General features: G+C 42.3%; 1 protein-coding gene across 3 annotated transcripts in view; it reads left to right on the top strand.

Annotated features, from left to right (window-relative positions):
* Positions 1–20,615, top strand: part of NCAPG2 (non-SMC condensin II complex subunit G2) — a 116,736-nt gene that overhangs the window by 34,378 nt on the left and 61,743 nt on the right. For all 3 annotated transcript variants that reach the window (XM_073334541.2, XM_073334542.2, XM_073334543.2), the window contains 4 exons: positions 160–246; positions 3,005–3,100; positions 18,601–18,726; positions 19,761–19,940. In XM_073334541.2, the coding sequence (XP_073190642.2) occupies positions 160–246; positions 3,005–3,100; positions 18,601–18,726; positions 19,761–19,940 (489 nt within the window). The remainder of the gene's footprint in view (positions 1–159; positions 247–3,004; positions 3,101–18,600; positions 18,727–19,760; positions 19,941–20,615) is intronic.

The raw sequence follows: 20,615 nt of genomic DNA on the forward strand, positions 1-20,615 counted from the left end.
GGTAAAAATCAGTTTAAACTGAAAACGAAGGGGCTTAGCTATAGGCATCTGAAAACAAAGTATGAAAATGTAAAGTATCAAGCAACCTTAAGTAAATCATACCTGTGCAGCCTATAATCTTGTATGTTAACTATAGTTTGCAATGCATTTTTACTTTAGATTCTTGAGCATAATTGCATTCAGGATTTCATGCATCATGGAATTAATCTTCCGAGGAGTTCTCCAGTGCATCCTAAAGTGAGAGAGGTATGTTGTTGTCAAACACAACATAGAAGTACTAGCACAATGTGTGTTTTAAAGTTCTTTTCACAATCAGATTATTGTAATATGAGAATATTCTGGTTGTCTTAAGTTTGTCTTAATCTATGTTAAGAATAGTGTACTGATTCTGAAAATCTATTCATTAGTTTTTGTTAACTGGGGCACTTTAAATCTTTTAGATACAAATTTAGGGAGGGATAGCTCAGTGGTTTGAGCATTGGCCTGCTAAACCCAGGCTTGTGAGTTCAATCCTTGAGGGGGCCATTTAGGGATATGGGGCAAAAATTGGGGATTGGTCCTGCTTTGAACAGGGGGTTGGACTAGATGACCTCCTGAGGTCCCTTCCAACCCTGATATTCTATGTAGATCAAAAAATAGAAGAAGGGATTTTGCACAACTTAATATAAATTTATGTTCAATTTCATAACATTAAAATAAAATCTGTTCGAAGGGTTTTTGTTTGTACTTATACGCTTCCCTGCACTATTTGCAACCTAAGCATTGTATCTTATGTAAAAACACAGCGAACTTGACTAGAAATTGTCACACTGCTAATTTATTTTAAAATGAGTGAAATGAAAAGGTAGACAATAGAGATGGTGAAAATTAGCTTTTGAAGTTCATTATTCATGGTTGCATTAGTATCATAGGTAAGAATTTTTTTCCCTAATGACTTTAAGCCCATTAGCATCCCCTGTGTTTTAAAATTACATTGTCAGGTGTGCCCATTGCATGTAAACTGTTTTCAGGAAGTCAGCTTTAAAAACAATTAGTTCCCAATATAATGCAAATATAACTTTTTAAATGCTTCTTTTTCCATTAGTTTAGGAGTACAGTTATGTGCTGTTGGTCCTATGGGAATTTTCTACCCCCTGGTCTTTAGAGACAGCCTATTTTATTATCACAGGTTGTGATGGTATCTGGCAGCCCATGCTCCTTACTTCTTCTGTTCATAGTGGTGGCAGAAGCTGCTTCTCGAAGAGGATTCATGTTTCCCAAATCAGCTCTTGCTTCTCATTCATAACTGAGTTTATCTCATGGGATAGAGTGTCGCAGTCATGAAAACAGCTCCTTCTTTCAGTTAGACAGGGAGACCGTTCCCTGCTTCTAGCAGCTACTAATTGAAGTTCTATTCATGGTAACTTAGTCTAAGAACTCCATTCCTCAGAGAGTTAACTGCTCATGGCCAGTTCATCTGTTTTTTTGGGTGGGGAATCCAGTAGGGTAATGCTTTGGAAACTCCCTGCTGCCAGACTAGCTTTCAGCGCCTTCCTCTAACACCGGATTAGAAGCCTCCTTAGAACCTCAAAGAGATTATAAACCCCAACAGCAACATGGATCCATTTCACTGAGCAGTTCTTAAAGACTTTCAAAACACAAAAAAAGACTCCCAGACACAATTTTAATATTGAGAAAATATAAGTAACTTAAAGGGAGGAAAAAACCTTTATACAACATAGTAGTAGAATTAAAATCAAGACATTAGAAAACCAGGGCATTTTCTAAATTAAGGTTCATTTTGTGGGACAGGAAAGTTCAAAATATGTAAATTAATGTTTAAGGTACTTTTTAACAATAACTTTAGCTGGCTAAACTGCCATACAGGTAACAAATTTAGCCAAAGTGGGAAGGTTAATCGGAGATAGTTACCAAAATGTTGGCTGGTACACAATCTGGCATGTAAATATAGTCAAAATCAAGTTGGTGTATATGGTGACACGTTAAACTTGCTTAGGAGTTAATGACTATAATTGTCAAAGAGGAAAACTTGTTGAAACTTCCTGCCCCGACACATCTTAGCATCTTGACCTTGTATAGTCATATACAGTATGTATCATACAAACCTATACAGACTTCATCACAGATTCCAAGTAATGATCTTCCATAACTGATCGTTTTTTGTTTGCTGAACTTAATTTCCTGGCTTTCTAATATTTGGGTTTTTAAAACATTCTTCTAAGATGTTTTCCTTTCTATAAATAGAAAATTTTCAACCACAACTCCAACTTTATTTTGGAATGGGTTCCTTCCTTCCTCCCCCCACCCCCCTGTTTTTTTCTTTTAAAGTCCAATTTTCAGACGTGCTCTGCATCTGCAACTTACCTTGAAGTCAGTGGGAGTGTTAGAACATATGAAAATCAGGCCAAAACCTTATTTACTGGAAGTGAATCTTTCAGGTACAAGACAAGTGATGACTGTAGGGTTCTCTGCCTTACTTTGGTTTTTGACATATTGCTTTCAATATTTTAATTTTATATACATTAGAATAATTCAGTTCTTAACTTCTTCACTCTTATACTATTGTATCTTTTAGAACTTTATTTTCAGAATAGGCTTTAATTCTTGAAATATTTTGGTGATGAGTCTGCATTTTCAATCTATTAGGAATCAATGTCTTGATTCTTTGGATCTATCTCATGGCAGAGACTTTGGAGAGGAAGGCATGCAATAATGTAGCAATCATTATTCAGTGTACAATAAGATTTCAGTGAGAATTTCGTAATAAAACTTTGATATCTGGGAAGGAGAGTTTTTTGTTGCCTAAGTGATCTGAACATATTTAAAAACAACACTTTAATTCATAGACTAGCTTGACCTAAAATAATTGTATTTATGCAGACTAAAAAAGTCAATTTTCTTTTGTAAAAGATGTAGTGGAATAAAACAAGCTACCTTTCTCAAATGTATTGAACCTAGCATATGAAATGTATTTCATACATTAACATTGGTTTTGCTTTGACAGTTACTGAGTTACTTTCACAAACAAAGTAAAGTTCGTCAGGGAGTTGAAGAAATGCTGCACAGATTGTATCAACCTATCCTTTGGAGAGCATTAAAGGTAATTCTCCTTTACTGGATATCTTCAAATTGCAGTTGGTGTAACATTCACATTGATTTTTTTTTTCTTTAAAATGTTACAATTTGTAATAGTTGTATTGAAACAAAATGTCTATGAAATGGGGTTCCATACAGCTTGGAGCTTAATTATATCCAAAGTGGCTCTAAAGGATGGAGACCTAAAAGGAACGAGGACTCATATAATTGTGTCATATACAGGTTCTTGTACTGTGCTCCTCACTGGCACTTCCACTGCCTTCCACTAGCGCATTAAGCAATGTGACTTAAAACTTTTACATGTTTGTTCTTCCATCCTCTTCCCAGAGGGAGAAGTGTTTGCAGTGGATGTCTTGTTTTGGAATTTTTAAACATATCTATTTTTACAAATATGCTGTGTTTGTTTCAAAGATTGAGGCAGAAGGGGCTATTGTGATCATCTAGTCTGACCTGCAAAGCATAGGCCATTAGATTTCCCTGAATTAGTTCCTGTTTGAACTAGAGCATCTCTCTTAAGGTATGTCTATACTGCACTCTTCTTATGGGGGCATGTAGAATACCTGCATGGCTAATCCCCCACCTAAGATGGGTATAAAAAGCAATGCCTCACTATCTACAGTGCTATGGTTAGTAAAGGCACGCTGTTGGAGCCTTCCCCTGCTATAGGGAGAGACTGGCAGTTGGGAAAGGCTCCATCAATGAGAAGGCAGTTGGGAAAGGCTCCACCAGCTCCCCGGTGCTGGAGCCTTCATCCACTGTAGAGCAGTAACTGTGTAAACTATTAAAATTCTATTGATTAAATGTTTAACTGGGGAGCTAACAGTGTGGGGGTGCTGCAGCACCCCCACGTTTTACCCAGGGAGCGGCAGAGGTGTTTAATCATTAAGCTTGATACTTATCAGTTTCAGTTATCAGTTAATTGATTAAACTTTTACATTGTGGATGCAGCCTGCTTTTCACTATGGTGTGTAGCTGCATGTACCTTACACAGTGCTGACCGCGATGTGCAGTGTACAGGTAACTTTATAAAAATATCCAGACCTCATTTTTAAAAATTCCAAGTGATGGAGAATACATCACAACCCTTGATAAATTGCTCCAGCGGTTAATTACCATGACTTAAAAATTGGCACCTTATTTCCAGTCTGAATTTGTCTAGCTTCAGCTTCCAGCCATTGGCTCTTCTTGTACCTTTTGCCTGCTAGATTGAACAGCCCACATTAAAATTTCTGTGGATATTCTAGACAGTGATTTAGTCACCCCTTACTTAATCTTTTCTCTTTAAGATAAAAAGATTGATGTCCTTGCATCTTTCTTTATAAGTGGGCTTGGTAGAATTCAATTTTTATTTTTTTTAGTGATGTCAACAGATGTTTTAAAAGCATGTTTTATTTTTAACCATTTAACTTTTCGCAGTTGCAGGAAATTATGTGGGGGGGAGTCAGAATAATTATTACTGGCAGTAAACATTGAGATTCAAAATTTAGAGCTTTATAACTATTGAAACACAAATTGTCAACATCGCTCGTCAAAATGTACGAACTAAAATTGCTTAAATCAGAGTTCTCAAGCAGCATTTTTTGTACTTTGCCTATCTGTAAATATTTTTTCATTGGTTTGTGTGTATGGTGAAACTAACACTTAGCAATAAAAACTGAATCCTTTGAAGCTTAACTATTGAGTATGTTTTCAAATAATTTAATCATTCTCGTGGATCTTCTCTGAACTTTCTTCAATCTTTCAAACATTCTCCTTGAATTGTGGACTCCAGAACACGCTATTCCAGTAGCACTTGCACTAATGCCAGCATAGAGGTAATAGAACCTCCTTACTCCTACTTGCTATTCCCCTGTTTATACATCCAAGGATTGCATTAGCCCTTTTAGCCACAATGTCATTCTGTCATGTTCAGCTAATTATTTGAACAGCATCCCTGTGTGAGATTCACATCAGGATGTGTGCGCGCCTGTGTACCCTGGATTGGAGAGTTTCATCAACAGTGTCTGTGCCTGTGCTGTAGATGCCCTCGTGCTCCAGGATGAGAGAATATAGGGAGATGCAGACCTGCCACCACTCCAGTTCCTCTTTGAGTGAGTGGTTGCAGATATTTATTCCACTCAGGTGTGCGTGCACACTGAAGCCAGAGAACTTTGCTTAACAGTACCTGCCAGGGCCATCTGTCCCTCATAGCCCCTCCCATAGCTATTTAAGGGCGTGTCAAGGTTCCTCCCCCACTCTGAACACTAGGGTACAGATGTGGGGACCTGCATGAAAACCTCCTAAGCTTATCTTTACCAGCTTAGGTCAAAACTTCCCCAAGGTACAAAATATTCCACCGTTTGTCCTTGGATTGGCCGCTACCACCACCAAACTAATACTGGTTACTGGGGAAGAGCTGTTTGGAAACGTCTTTCCCCCCAAATACTTCCCAAAACCTTGCACCCCACTTCCTGGACAAGGTTTGGTAAAAAGCCTCACCAATTTGCCTAGGTGACTACAGACCCAGACCCTTGAATCTTAAGAACAATGAAAAAACATTCAGTTTTCTTACAAGAAGACTTTTAATAGAAATAGGAGTAAATAGAAGTAAAGAAATCCCCTCTGTAAAATCAGGATGGTAGATACCTTACAGGGTAATTAGATTCAAAACATAGAGAATCCCTCTAGGCAAAACCTTAAGTTATAAAAAAGATACACAGACAGAAATAGTTATTCTATTCAGCACAATTCTTTTCTCAGCCATTTAAAGAAATCATAACCTAACACATACTTAGTTAGATTACTTACTAAAAGTTCTAAGACTCCATTCCTGGTCTATCCCCGGCAAAAGCAGCATATAGACAGACAGAGACCCTTTGTTTCTCTCCCTCCTCCCAGCTTTTGAAAGTATCTTGTCTCCTCATTGGTCATTTTGGTCAGGCGCCAGCGAGGTTACCTTTAGCTTCTTAACCCTTTACAGGTGAGAGGAGTTTTCCTCTGGCCAGGAGGGATTTTAAAGGGGTTTACCCTTCCCTTTATATTTATGACAGGGCGGCACTGCCCTGACCCCCCTCCACTTCCTTCTCACTGTCTGCAGCTTAAGTCGGAGTGTTCTGTGTGGTATTTACCTCACCCTTTTCTTAACTCAGAGAGTTTTCTTCTCCTTCTCTCTTTTTTTTTTTTTTGTATATAGTTATAGTTAGTATTAGTACCTTAGTGTTCGATTAGTTAGTTTGATAGTTTGTTTTTGCCTGGTGTAATGCCTTCACTGGGTTTCAAGCATTGTCCCTTGTTTGCTGGGATTTTATAGCCCAGTGATAGAGAGATGTTTCCACGAGTGTCAGCAATAACAGTAGCAACAATCCGACAGTATTCCCAGAAGTATTTCCAGCAGTCAGATTATCCAGTTTAGAGAGAGATCTCAAAGGAGAAGGCCTTCCAATTTCAGCCAGCTGGCCCATCCTCCATCAGCTTTGTGTAAGCAGCCAATACATTGACTTGCATCTTTGCTTCATTTGCCCATAGTTGGTTGGATACATAGTATACTTCTGAGGGAATTCTGCACACAATATTTTAAGATTGTGCAAATTTTATTTGTCATATAAATGTGGAGGCTCCAGCATGGCATTGGGAAGCACAGACCACTGGCTGCACAGAGGTGGGAGATCACTGTGCAGCTCCCACCCAGGACACGGACTCAGCGGTGAGGCTGCACCCAACCCTGGCACAGTGCAAGGACCAGGCCTACCCCAGAAACATCCCAGGGCCCCGCTCCTCCATGCCAGGTGCACCAGGTGTGGGCAGGCAGGCTCAGCAAGGCAGGATCCAAAAGTGGAGGGGCTTACTGTGGGGGGGATCCAGGTGTGGGTTGAGAGGGTTCTGTGTGGGGCAATCTGGGTGTGGGCAGCTAAGTGGGGGATCCAGGTGTGAGGGGGATCTGGGTTCACAAGGGTTTGTTGGAGGGGTTCTGGGTGCAACGGTGATGGTACTCTACAGGGGGGTCCAGTTAAAAGTGGTGGGGCGTCTGTATGTGGAGGGATAGAGCTCAGCAGTGGTGGGGGGTCTGAGTGTGGGGGGCTTAATGGGGGATCCAGATGCTGGGGGAGTCGGGCTCAGTGGGGTTGGGATCCAGGTGTAACTCGTTGGGGCTCGGTGGGGTGGGAGTCCAGGTGCAGGGGGAATGGGGCTCATTGAGGGGAGGGTCTGAATGTATATTGGAGGGTGAGGCTTGGCGGGAAGGTCTGGGTATGAGGGGGTCTGGGTGCATGGGGGTTGGGCAGATGGGGGAGCAGCTCCCTATACAGGGATCCCTCCCCTTGCAGCTGAGGAACGATGGGTGCAGGAAGCAGTGTGGGGGGGGAGTTTGCAGAGCTTCCTGCAGCTGGGGGAGAAACCTGGGGATGGCCCTGGATGCCATGCAGGGGGAAGAGGAAGTCGCATCCTGTCCAGCCAGAACTAGCAGCTGAGCCCAATGCAGGGTAGGAGCCACCAGCAGGGTCTTCCCCAGTCCTGCCTCACAGTAACTTAAATCTCTGCTGGCTGCCCCGGGCACCTGAAACATACTGCTGGGGACAGTCGCGTGACCGCTCTTGTGGCTTCCCTTTGCTTCCCCATCTGCAGGTGACATAAATTCTGTGCATGTGTAGTGGCGCAGAATTCCCCAGGAGTAATAGTACAGTAAAAGCTGTGTTATTCGGCACTTTATCAACTAGAAAGCTCTATTAACCAGTATTTCTGATATCTCCCAATACAAATCTTCAATCTAGTAACTGGGACTAGTATACTGACCAGGAGGTGACGCAATTGCACATTCTGCACTCTTCTATGGAAAAGAGGTAGGAGACAATAAGCAAGCTGATATCAGGAATGTATTCAAAAAGCAGCTTTCAGGGTTTGTCATAGGGTCATTATAGATTCAGCCCAATCTCCTGCACCTTTTACATCTATAATGAGAATTGATGTTTATAATGATGACACTGAGGCACTGCAAGATCCTGAAGTGCCTTCTGAATCCTCAAAGAAAGATCACATTATGTTCAGTATGGTTTTAGTTTTAAGTGTATTTAGTGATCTGGGTGTACGCCATGCACTGCCCATAACGATATGTAGTGTCATAAGATAACCTACTGTATAGAAAACTTGACCTGTATACACCTAAGTGCTTCAAGAAACCAAGCACTCTGCAGTGCAGTACTACTACTGGATTGGTGAGTACCTGTATACTATTTTATTCTTTATTGATTTTATTATATTCTAATTCTTTGAAAATTGGTATTCCATTGGTAAGTGTAACTCTTAGTTAACCGGTATTTTTGATTAACCAGCACACCCCCTTCCCAACATGCTGGATAACAAAGCTTTTACTGTACTTGGCGAGGTTAAGTGCATTCACCAGAGTATTAAAGTCAAACTCCTTGTGCTGTGTGTGTGGTGATAAAGCACCTTTTTCCAGGGTTGTTTGTGTAGATGTTGTATAATGTAGGTGCTAAGACAATACTTTGTGGGAGGCCATTCTACTGTCATCGCCATCAGCTCCGTTTGCCACAAAAGTTCATGAAGAATCTTTAGTCCTCCAGTATAGTCTGTATTAGCTTCATGAAGTGGTGGTTCTTTGTTAATGTTAGTACCTTGGCAAGGAATCCTCGATGACTGACTATCATAAGTGGCTGAGAGATCAATAAACACTGCTCCTATAATTAATCCCCTTTCATGTCCATCTTCAATATGTTGTCAAATTCAGAAGCTGTACAGGACGGGACCGATCCCAGCAAAAACCAGCCTATGTTTGTTGATAAGAAAGGGTTTGATAATTGGTGTAAGGCAGAGTAACTGTAGTCGTTCAAACAATTTTAAAATATCACACAAGAGTGAGAAAGGTTGAAAGTTTTTTGGGTTGGATGGTTAAAAAGGGCCACTGCCTTGGCTTTTTACCAGATTTTCAGGAGTTTGAGCTGGATGAAACTGGTATTGATCATACTCAAGAGCCACTTCTGTGTATGTGGGGAGAAATTTTTTATCTGCCCACTTCAGACGTCATCTTGGCCTGCTGGTTTCCCTGTTTTCAGGCATTGATGTCAGCATCCAATTCCTTCAGGGAGAAAGACACTGTAAGATCTAGATTGTGGGATATATCCAGGGGTGTTTGCTGGAATAATGACTAGTTGGTAGTGGTCTGCTTAACCTTCCCAATGAGTAGCATTCAGTGGGTGATCTGATCAGCTGAGATGTTGAAATGTCCACTCATTTTTTTTATTGTCAGAGCTTATGTATGGTTGACCAAGTTTTTTTTGCTGTTATGGGTCATATCCATCTATTTTTATCAAGTTCTGCTAGGATTTTAGGCATTCTTGAGTGACTTTTGACAGCAAATGTTTGCTAGCAACTATTGTCATAGGCAAAGACATGGTCTTAGAATTTTTATATGCCTCCTACAGTATAACTGACTGGGGTTTTAGGCAGGGGTTATATTCCCTCTGACAAGGTAGGTTTCTCCTAGCAGAGCGACACATAACATCAGTAAAGTGGATGTAGTTCTTAAGTATTGGTTCAATAAGTCTGACAGCTATGTCAAGATCTTTGGAGAATGCCGACCAGTTTGCTTTCAAAGTTGAACTGACATCAGAACGGTGTAAAGATAGGAATGGCAGAAGCATGTACCTCAATTCCAAGTGGAGGAGGATGTTATCTCGAAATTGGGTCTAGCACCAATTTTCTACGTGTGAGAGCTAATGAAGTGCTAATAAAGGTGAGGTCAGGTTTATACTCACACTTCTATGCGTGTGAGTATAAACACAAAGCCCTGGCTGACAAAGCACTGGCTGAGATGATTTAGTTGAGGTTGGTCCTGCTTTGAGCAGGGGATCGGACTAGATGACCTTCTGAGGTTTCTTCCAACCCTAATTTTCTATGTTTCTACCGGCAACTGTTAAAAGAACTATGTAGCTTCAGGTGATGAATCAGGCTTAACTGATGAGCGACTGCCCACGTCACGTCCATCGTCACTGTTCTCTGTCTAGCTTTATTGAGTGGTATGGCTGGTGAAATCACCAGTTATGATTCATATGGTACACTTGGTTGTTGTGTGGGCAGTCTGATGAAATTGAAAAGTATCTTTGATGGCTTGTAAATATATGTTACAGAGACCTCTTTGAGCTCAATGGTGAGAAACATGACGATAGTCTCTTCTGTTTTGTAGGTGAATGAATGAGTTGTTGGCTTTTTCAGTTGTGTGTGGCATCAGTTGCTTATGACTCTTTCACAAGCCAGGGGGCACATGGATCGGATTCATAGGTCTTGGATCAAGACTCTTTTAGGGTGTCCAGAACTTCTTGATGAGTGCATATACTGAACACCAGGAATGCAGGCAGTCTGTATATTGGTGAATGCAGGGAGGGCAAATCCAGGTTGCTCTTCTTTGAGTGATGGTCCCTACTGTATTCCATTGTAGGAATCGGAGAATTTGAGATGCTGGTCCTGGTCTTTTAGGGTTCTGGGGTGAAACCCCTTGCAGATCTTACAGTGCTCCTTCAAATGGCTCTCTGCCAAACTCTTCAAACACGAAGTGTGTGGGTCGCTCTTGGGCATAGACTTGCCACAGTCCTCGCAGGCTTTAAAACCCAGGGACCGAGGCATGTCCTGGTGTTGGGGTGGGGGGCCCAAATTAATATAACTACTAAATAGTTATATTTAGTAACTAGAATATAACTACTAAAACCACTGACTATAAACAACTATATACCAGGACACTGCAAAGATGCGCTTGCTGAGGCAAGATCTAAGGGTGTTCCAGCTAGCCTTACTGGCAGTACTTCTTTCTTTCTTCTCAAAGGCAGTAAGAAGGAACTGAGGGGGTGGCAGATCGGCAGGGCCCTATATTGAGCACCATGAAGATGCGACCCCCAAGGGGTGCCCAGGCTGACCCAATGGGTACTGCTAGGGGAAAAATCTTCCGGCTGCTTTGCACGTGGCACACGCACACCTAATTGGAATGGACATGAGCAACACACCTTGAAGAACAACAGTTACGAGAAGCTTAGTAACCATTTTTCTCTGCTGGTCAGACCAATTCAACTACTTCTTTCTTCCACTACCTCTCCTACCTTGTGTGATATACAAAATCTGATGAAACAAGACGACGGTCATTCTGATTGCACCCTTCTGGCCCAGACAGTTCTGGATCCCCAATCTCCTGCACATGTCATCCAGTCCACTGATTACCATCCTGAACTTCCCCAATCTTTCTGATCCAATACAATTGCAAGATCAAGCATCCCAATCCATGTCCACTCCACCTCAGAGTGTGCTGTTTGGATGGGCATAAACTATAGAACAGGCATGTTCCTTGGCATTACAAGACATTCTCTCTAAGAGTAGGAAAGATTCCCCTAGAAGCTGTGAAGATTCCCCAAATCCTGGACTACATTCTATCTTTCAAGACATCAGGTTTCGTGCTCAGCACATTCCATCCTCCTTTGGAGGGTTACTGTTTTTACATACCTGCTAACCGCTGGATTTTGAAAGGCTTCTTAAGAACCTTTGCACCCCTGCAAAAGATTGCACCTCAATAGGACCTGAATCTGGTACTCTTGGTATTAACAGTTCCCCCCCCACACACACACTTTGAATGAATGGCATCTTGCTCTCAGTCCCTCTTCTCCATGAAGGCCGCCGCCTTTGTTGCTATCACTTCGGTGAGAAGGGTTTGGGAACTTGGAGCTATAATGGTGGACCTGCCATTCATAGTATTCCATAAGGATAAAGTTTCCTTACACCTATGCCTGAATTTTTTTCTCAGCGGTTTCATGTTTACCAATCCATTCACAGTTGCAGAAGAACATAGGCTCCATTCCCTCGACATCTGACAAGCTCTGGCCTTTTACCTGAAAAGAACAAAAATAATCAGGAAGTCCCTTAAACTGTTTATTGTAACAACATTGAGAATCAGGGGACAGGCCATCTTCACCCAGAGAATCTCCCAATGGATTTCTGACTACATTAAACTCTATCAGCTGTTGAATCTACCTCCCCACTCTGGCATACAGGCTAGCTCTACTAGAGCTCAAGCAATGACCACGACATCCCTTCAGGATGTGCCTCGCATAGACATATGTAGAGCAACCATGTGGAGCTCTGTCCACATGTTCACAATGCCTTGGTCCAGGACTCGGCAGCGGATGCCTCCAATGTTCCCTCTAATATTTTCCATCCATGTGTGGAATGAATTTTGTTATGTGCACCATATCGAGGTAATGTGCAGATGTGTGCCACCAGTAGAAACAAAAAACCTAGATATATTATATATTTTTAAAAAGTTACCATAGGGATACTTACTCCAACCAGGACAGGTTAGGCATTTTAGAACTCACTACTCGAATTAAATTTAAGCGTGAGAGAAATAAAAATTATGAAATGCATAGACCAGTCAAAAAACTAAAATAACACACTTTGAAAGAAGTATCAAGAAGTAACAACAATAATAGAATCATAGAATATCAGAGTTGGAAGGGACCTCAGGAGATCATCTTGTCCAACCCCCTGCTCAAAGCAGGACCAATCCCCAATTTTTGCCCCAGATCCCTAAATGGCCCCCTCAAGGATTGAACTCACAACCCTGGGTTTAGCAGGCCAATGCTCAAACCACTGAGCTATCCCTCCCCCCATAATAATACAGGTATGTGTTTGGAGGTGAGTGTGAAAGACTGTGTGTGTGTGTGAGACAGAGACATGCATTGCCCCTTTAAGTACGCTACCCTTTTAAGTAGATCGGCGCTCACCAGTCTGAAGCCTGCTTGTTCAGACAGAACAGCAGCTGCCAGCAAGCTCCATCTGTCCCACTCCTGAGCCCTGTCGTGTATATTCTCTTCTCCGCCCCTTCCGCTGCTCTGTGGAGATGGGGTGCAGGGGAGGGGGACACCCTGACATCAATGCCCTCTCCCTCCCTCCCTGCTCTGCACCGCAAGCAGGAGGCTCCCAGGAGCTCCAAGGCAGAGAGCAGGAGCAGTGCAGCAGTGGACGGAGGGGCACCTGAAGTGTGCGGTACTTGATAGTCTGCTGGGCGGTCATGCAGCTTAGAGGGAACTTAGGATGCCTTGTTTGACATGGTGGTTCTCCACTTGACCCTTCCATCCTTATCCTCACACCCTGCTCCAATGTAGGTACTGCTTGTCAATCACCCACAATGGAATACAATAGGAACCATTATTCGAAGAAGAGGAGAAGGCTACTTACCTGTAACTGAAGTTTCTTCAAAATGTGTGGTCCCTATCTGTGTGCCACTTCCTGCCCTCAGTCCCCTCTGCTTCAGATCTGTCAGTTTCACGATGGAGAATGAACTTGAGATGTGTTCGGTCTCGCCCACCTTTTGTCGCCTTGGATGGAAGCACATGGCTTGGGTGCATGTATAGACCAAAGGACACTGCTTTCAAATTCTCTGACTCTGGGTGCATGGTGCACATGTGTAACCCACAGTGGAATACAGATGGGGACCATGCATTTTGAAGAATCTCCAATTACAAGTGCCACAAGTACTCCTTTTCAATTACAGGTAAGTTATCTCCTCTTTAGGAAGCCTTCCTGAGTGTGAAAGATCTTTTCAGTGAAGTAGGATGATAGTTCTGATGCAGGCTGTAGTCTCAGGATTGATGAAGAAGCAGTTTACCCGGATAGTTCCTAGGGGTGAGATTTGGAAACTTCAATGGAAGTTGAAAGGAAAGGTTCACTTGTTGTGTAATACAGCTTCAGCATAGGCTTTGAGACATATGTTGTGTTCAGCCTTTGTTTTACATCATTGGCACTTGAGTTTCTGCCCCCTCTCCATCTGGCACAAGATGTCAGGAAACAAAGGAGATCTATGTAGGGAATGGGGAGGAAGGGACCTCTTAGGGGCCAGTATGCCCCTCGTTGAGAGTAGCATTCAGTGCTGATTCACCAGATGTTTAACTTCTTTTTGAGCAACATTTCTTATTCTTTTCTGAATTTGGTTTAATATTACCCCTCCTGTACATTATTTTAATCTAACCTTGTTTACTGTGTACCACCTAACTTGGAACCAGTGATAGCTTCATAAACAGTTTTGCCATGATGTAAGTGAAGTGAGTATCACAGAAACAATATAAAAGTGATTTGTTTTGTAAATTACAGAAAAATATGTTCAGGTCTTCCTTAGTTAAGTGAGCATGCAAGGATCATTTTGCTAGCTCATCACTTGACCGTGTCACCCTTTTCTTTGCATTGCTCTGCTGACTCCCCCTTCTCTATCACATCAAACTTAAGCTACTTGTTTTCACTTTGAATGCACTTCATGGCCTGTCCTTATCCTGATTCACTCTCTGCTATCCTCTGTGATTTGCTATCAAGAAGTTGATTTCCACCTCCGATCAGCCTATGATGCCAACCTCAATCTCCCAGTTGTTAAATTTCCAAACAAGCATCTTCGTGCTTTCTCCCATGCTGCTCCTCCTGTAAACATCTGCAAAACTCATTGATTATCCACCTTCAAAGTCCTCCTTAAAACTCCTTTTCCATAATGCCCACAAAAAAGTGACAACAATTCGGTCACTCGTGCTGAGACAACTGCCTATCATGTTCATCAGTATTGTCTCATTTATTTTCTTGTACTCCTCATCTATTGTCTCTCTTATGCTCAAATAGTACCATTCGCTGGGGTAGGAGCAGTTACTTTTTTCTATTTTATACAGCACCTAGCCAAATGATGTCCTGGCCCATGACTAGGGCCTCTAGATACTATAGTTATACAAATAATAATTAATATGCATTTTACACTTCTAAAGGTTGTATAGTTGTGGGGTTTTGGAAAGGGGGGTTATGTTGCACTAATACCAAACAGCAGAACACTTTGAGTGTAATCTTTGTTCAATTTGGAAACAATAATGTTGAGAAATACATGCATTACAAGTGATTTGAAAATACACCAGTACTGAACATATTTCCTTTATGAAATACATCTTAGATTTAGATAAACACATGGCAATAAATTAGCTGTGCAATTTTTTATATAAAAGCATTACCTTTTCTTTTGTGCATCGTTAATGCTGATGCTATTCCTAATTCTCAGTTCAAATAATTTCATCACTACAACAAATAGCAGGACCCTATCTGAATTTCTAAGGCACTTTTCACTTTAGTAGTTTTTGTAGGAAAACATGCATACTTTTCAGACTGTTTTTCTGACTCCTTCTATGCATTTGGCAACTGTTGCCTTGCAACCTTATTGTAATGTGTGAAGGCAATCTACTCTTCTTAAGTCAGGTTTCAGTGGTATTTTTAAAAAAGCATCATCTGCCAGGTGAGTCAGTGGAACAAAAGCCTTCATTTACTTGCAACCCAGTAAAATGCTTTCTTCTTTGAGTGCTTGCTCATGTTGATTCCATTCTAGGTGTGTGTGTGTGCGCCTACATGCACAGTTGTCGGAGACTTTTGCCTTAGCAGTATCCGTAGAGTTGGCTTGCCTAAGAAGTGGCAAAAGAAGAAGAGCCTCCTGGCACCAGAAGGGCAAGGATCTTTGGGCAAAGGACCAATGTCAGGCCATGTGCCCACCCTGGTGCTTCACGGGGTTACCGCGGAGGTTGGTCCCCCCCAGCCCGACTAGGGATCCGACTCCAGGGAGAGGTAGGGAACCATGGTCTCTCCCAGGGCCATCGTTGCCCGAAGTGGCCCCGGTGGCTAAAGAGCAAGTAGGCCTACTGGCACCTAACCAGGCAGCAGACTCAGCTAAGACCCCGACATCTAAGGGCAAGCCAATCATGGGACCGCCTCATAGGGTGGTGGAGCACCCTTGATCACTGGACCACAGGTGCAGATCTCTATCTCTGTGGCTTTGGACTCCGGCACCGTATCCTAGGTCACTGACTAGAAGGCCCAGGTCCTCAACGCGCTCTCCATCTACAAGACATGGGACACCGGAGTCGAAGCGCTGGTCCTTATACCACCAGTATCGGCGAGCTTCCCATCAGAGATTGCCGTAGCCCAGCTCACCTTCGCCCAGATGGTCTCCAAGATGTTGATCCCCGCCCGGGCAGGACCGCTCCTTGTCACGGCACCAGTCCCATTTCCCTGGTACCATTTGTTGGGAAGGTGCTGTTCCTCGCTTTCACCTTGCCGGTTGCTGATCAGAGTCAGTCGGCAGACTCAGGCCTCGACTGCTCCGCCCTGATCACCAGAAGGGCAGTGGTCCGAGTCGAACTGGGAGTTCAGCCCCTCACCAAGAAGGGGAGATGCACTGCCGACTCGTGAGACCAGTGTGGCACCCTCAGTGATAATGTGCAGCAGGGGCAGTGGCCTGCTCAATGGCCATATTGGTACCCGCGGGGCGTGCCAGTAATGCCGGTCCAGTGTTCTCACCAGCCTTCCCTGGTCACCTTGGACCAACCAGCCCTGGCACCACCAGCCCCGGAATTGGAACGCAGTGCAAAATCCGATGCGGGAGCAGCACACCAAACCCCAGCGCCTAAAGAGCCATCCCTGGAGAGAGAGGGGGAACCTGCTCTTCCACAAGTGGTGTAGCCGTCCCAGATGAAGCGGTGGCAGATCCCTCCCAAATTGGTAGTCCCCCCCAACAATCTCAAGGAGCACCAGGCCCTTCTTAAGAGTGGCTGCTAAGTTTAACCTACAAATTGAGGAGGTCGCAGAAGAGTCCAGTGACCTTTTCAATGTTATATCCTCCTCCACCCCAGCCCGGGTCACGCTGCCTGTCCACCCATGGGTCTTAAAATTGCCAAATGGCTGTGGCAAACCCCCTCTTCCATTCCACCGACTTGTTGCAAGGTGGAAAAGAAGTATTAGATCCTTGCAAAAGGGTTCAAATACCTCTACACGCACCCTCCATCGGTGTCACTGGTCGTGTCTGCTGTGAATGAAAGGGCCAGGACATATACTTACCTATCTTCTTCCCAAAGCCTCATACGTCAGATGAAGAATGCAGGTTCGACGCCCTGGACATCAGGAAGGTGCTGGCCTTCTACATAGACAGGACAAAGGCGTTCCATAAGTTGATGCAGTTGTTTGTTACAGTGGCAGACAGAATGAAAGGTCACCCTGTGTCTGCTCAAATGATTTTGTCCTGGATCACTGCCTACATCCCCTACTGCTATGAGCTGGCGCAAGTGCCTCTGCTGGCAATCGTGACGGCACACTCAACTAGGGCACAAGCGTCATCAGCGGTCTTCCTGGCACAGGTACCAATCCAAGAGATCTATAGGGCTGCTTCCTAGTTGTCTGTCCACATATTCATATCTCATTGCACACTTACCCAGCAAGCTCATGATGCCGCTGGCTTTGTAGAGCAGTGCTGCTAGCTGTGTGACCGTGAACTCTGAGCCCACCTCCATGGGCACTGCTTGTGAGTCACCTAGAATGGTATCGACATAAGCAAGCACTCAAAGAAGAAAAAATGGTTACCTACCTTTCATAACTGTTCTTCAAGATGTGTTGCTCATGTCCATTCCATTACCCAGCCTCTTGCCCCTCTGTTGGAGTTGCTGGGAAGAAGGAACTGAGAAGGTGTAGGGCTGGTGGCACCTAATATACTGATGCATGAGCGCGGCACTCCAGGGGGCGCCACAGCTGATCCTATGGATACCACGAAGGCAAAAATCTCAAACGACTACACACATGGGCGCACGCACACCTAGAATGGAACGGATATGAAGAACAACAGTTACAAAAGGTAGGTAACCGTTTTATCCTCCCTTTTTAAAGCTACTGAGGATTCTTGTGTTTGCTAGGACCAGGGCTACTTTCATCAATTTCAGACCGATATTGGGGGTACTGATGCAAAAATGCTTATTATTTATTGTAAATTCTAATTTTAGGTTATTACAAGATTGCCTTTTCTGAATTTAAGGAGTAAATTAAACTTACTAATTATTTACATACACATACTGCTTGAAGAATATGGTGGATGATATACTTAAGTTTTTGTTTGTTTGTTTGTTTGATTAAATAAAATGTTCAAACCAATTTAAAGAAATCCCTATGAAATTTCTACTTTTTGTCAAGTAATGACAAACACCAAAAGTGTCAGAGGATGACCTTCTCCCCGCTCCCTGCCCCCCAAAATAAAACCTTCAAGTATGTTTGCTTGAATTCAATTTCCATATTCTGAGCACTAATTTAAGGGCTGAGACCAAAGTACCACCTTCTATAGCTGCAGCCTCTCTACCACAGAGCACATATTTGAAGGTCTGTAGCAGTGCTAACTGACTTTAACTATTCTAGGCCTACGCAAGATGGCACTCCTCCAAGTGTGAATCCTCTGCATCTTTGAAGCCAGTATGCTCTGAGAACTCAATTTACAGCTAACCTAGAATTTACTGGTTGGGCAGAACTTTGAACTGTGAGATGTAGAAGTTGTTATAAATTGTTATGTTTAATCCAATTACTTTATTAGAATTCCTATTTGATTAGAAGTACTAAACTGATAAGGGTGATTTGAAGAATATTTGTCAATAAGTTTTAATAAAGAGTACCAATTTTATGAACAATTTCTTTTCTATTCCATTGTAATAGGCCAGAAACTCAGAAGTTCGATCAAATGCAGCATTATTGTTCGTTGAAGCATTTCCTATTCGTGATCCCCATTTTAATAATGAGGCTATGGATAATGAAATTCAGAAACAGTTTGAAGAACTTTTCGTAAGTTTTCATGAAGACAAAATGTGAAAACAAAATGTTAAGTTAAACATTTGCCAAAATTTACTTGGCAGTAAGACCATTTGAAATACATGTACTGCAATCAATGGAGTAAGGGGATTGAGAATGTTACCCACAGGAAAGAGTGCAGAAATATGCAATTAAATTCCTTTAATCTTGTGCACGCTCTGATTTCTGGTGGAATAGCAATGTTTTGGAAAGGGGCCTAAATACTAATGAAGTGGGGGTCTGAGTTTACATTAATTGAGCTACAAGTATGGTTCAAAAACCTGAGAGAGTGCTTAGGAAAGCCAGATGATACTGGCTTTAACTTTCATTCATTTACTCAGGATACAATGGGTAAGGAGGGCTCTATACTTGATTACTTGACTTTTGTGCTGCAACAGCTGAAAATCTGCAATTAATTCCTAATCTTAAGTATCTGCAGCTCCTATGATGGAGTATCTAAACAGAAGTATGGGGGAGATAAGAGTTAAAATAATGAATTGGAAAGATGAGGGCAAGCCAGTTTATTCCTAAAGCAGTGTTTTATTCTGTCTGGGGAAATTTATTGTATTCACAAGAATAAATATTTGATCACTGAAGATTCCTGGAAATTCCAGGTTTTAAGGTCATTGCCTCACAAACAGTGAACAGTGAGACTTGATAATTAGGTGCATAAAGGCAAACCTCAGGAGTGAGATTTTCAAGTGTTTAAGTGACTTTCATGCACAAGTCTCATTGACTTTCAATAACTTTTGAAAATTCTACTCTAAGAGCCTAACTTTAGGGTGATGTTTTTGAAAATCGTTCCCAATATTTTTATCTTAATTTTGTTTTCTAACCAAAAGTTGTTTAATAATAGCAATAAACACTCATTTGGAGAATATTCCAGATATGGAAATATTTCATAATATCACATCTTATATGGTTTGGTTAAATGCTAATAGCGATGATTTTTGTTTCTTCTTTTAAATATGAACGGAAAGCATGACGATGCATACATGAAATTTGTTTCTCTTCTTCTTTGTTTATAGAGTCTTTTAGAAGATCCTCACCCATTGGTCCGCTCTACAGGGGTACTTGGTGTTAGTAAAATAACATCCAAATACTGGGACATGATTCCTGCCACCATCCTTGCTGAGCTTTTAAAAAAACTAATTGGAGATCTGGCTTTTGATGTAACTTCAGCTGATGTTCGCTGTTCTGTTTTTAAGGTAAGTTTAATAAGCAGACTTTAAAAACTTGTATTGATAGTAAACTTTTAAGTTTTCCTTGAAGCATGTGGTGTGGGTTAAGGGTCAACTTCAGTAGAAGGCGTGCTTTTTATAAAACCTTTTGATTCTTCTTTGAGTTGATCTTTGCATAATTTCCCTTGTGATGTACTTCCTGTATTTAAGTTTTGCAAACCTTCTAGAAAAAATGCCTTCTGGGAATGAACAAACAACCCCTTGTGGAACCAAACATTTAGAGCTGAGTTTGAGTAGCTATGTGATCCCTGACCACCTCAATTCCTCTCTTTCTGGCTACCTGAGGGTGGAAAGACCTCCTTTCCATGCTCTTGGTTTGGTATTTTGATTAGACTTTCTTGTTCAGATAATTGTAAATAACTAAAGATGTATACTTAATTACACAACTGTGTAGAAAATGTTTCCAGCTCAGTTCCAAGGCATCATGTGTGACCCAGAGAGCGAGACCTGGAAAAAAAAAGACAGGTTTAAGTGCTGTGTTTTGTACCCCACTGTCAGTCTTCCCATGGTTGGATGCATATATTACTGTCTGTGTGTTGGGGAAGGCTGTTCCCCAGATAGTTGTTCAGTAAACCAGGATTGATTGATCAACTCCATCTAACAAATGTCAGAAGTGTCAGAAACACTCACTTCCTGGGCATA

This window comes from Lepidochelys kempii, chromosome 2, assembly GCF_965140285.1.
Source record: "Lepidochelys kempii isolate rLepKem1 chromosome 2, rLepKem1.hap1, whole genome shotgun sequence".
In the NCBI taxonomy this organism is placed as follows: domain Eukaryota; kingdom Metazoa; phylum Chordata; order Testudines; family Cheloniidae; genus Lepidochelys; species Lepidochelys kempii.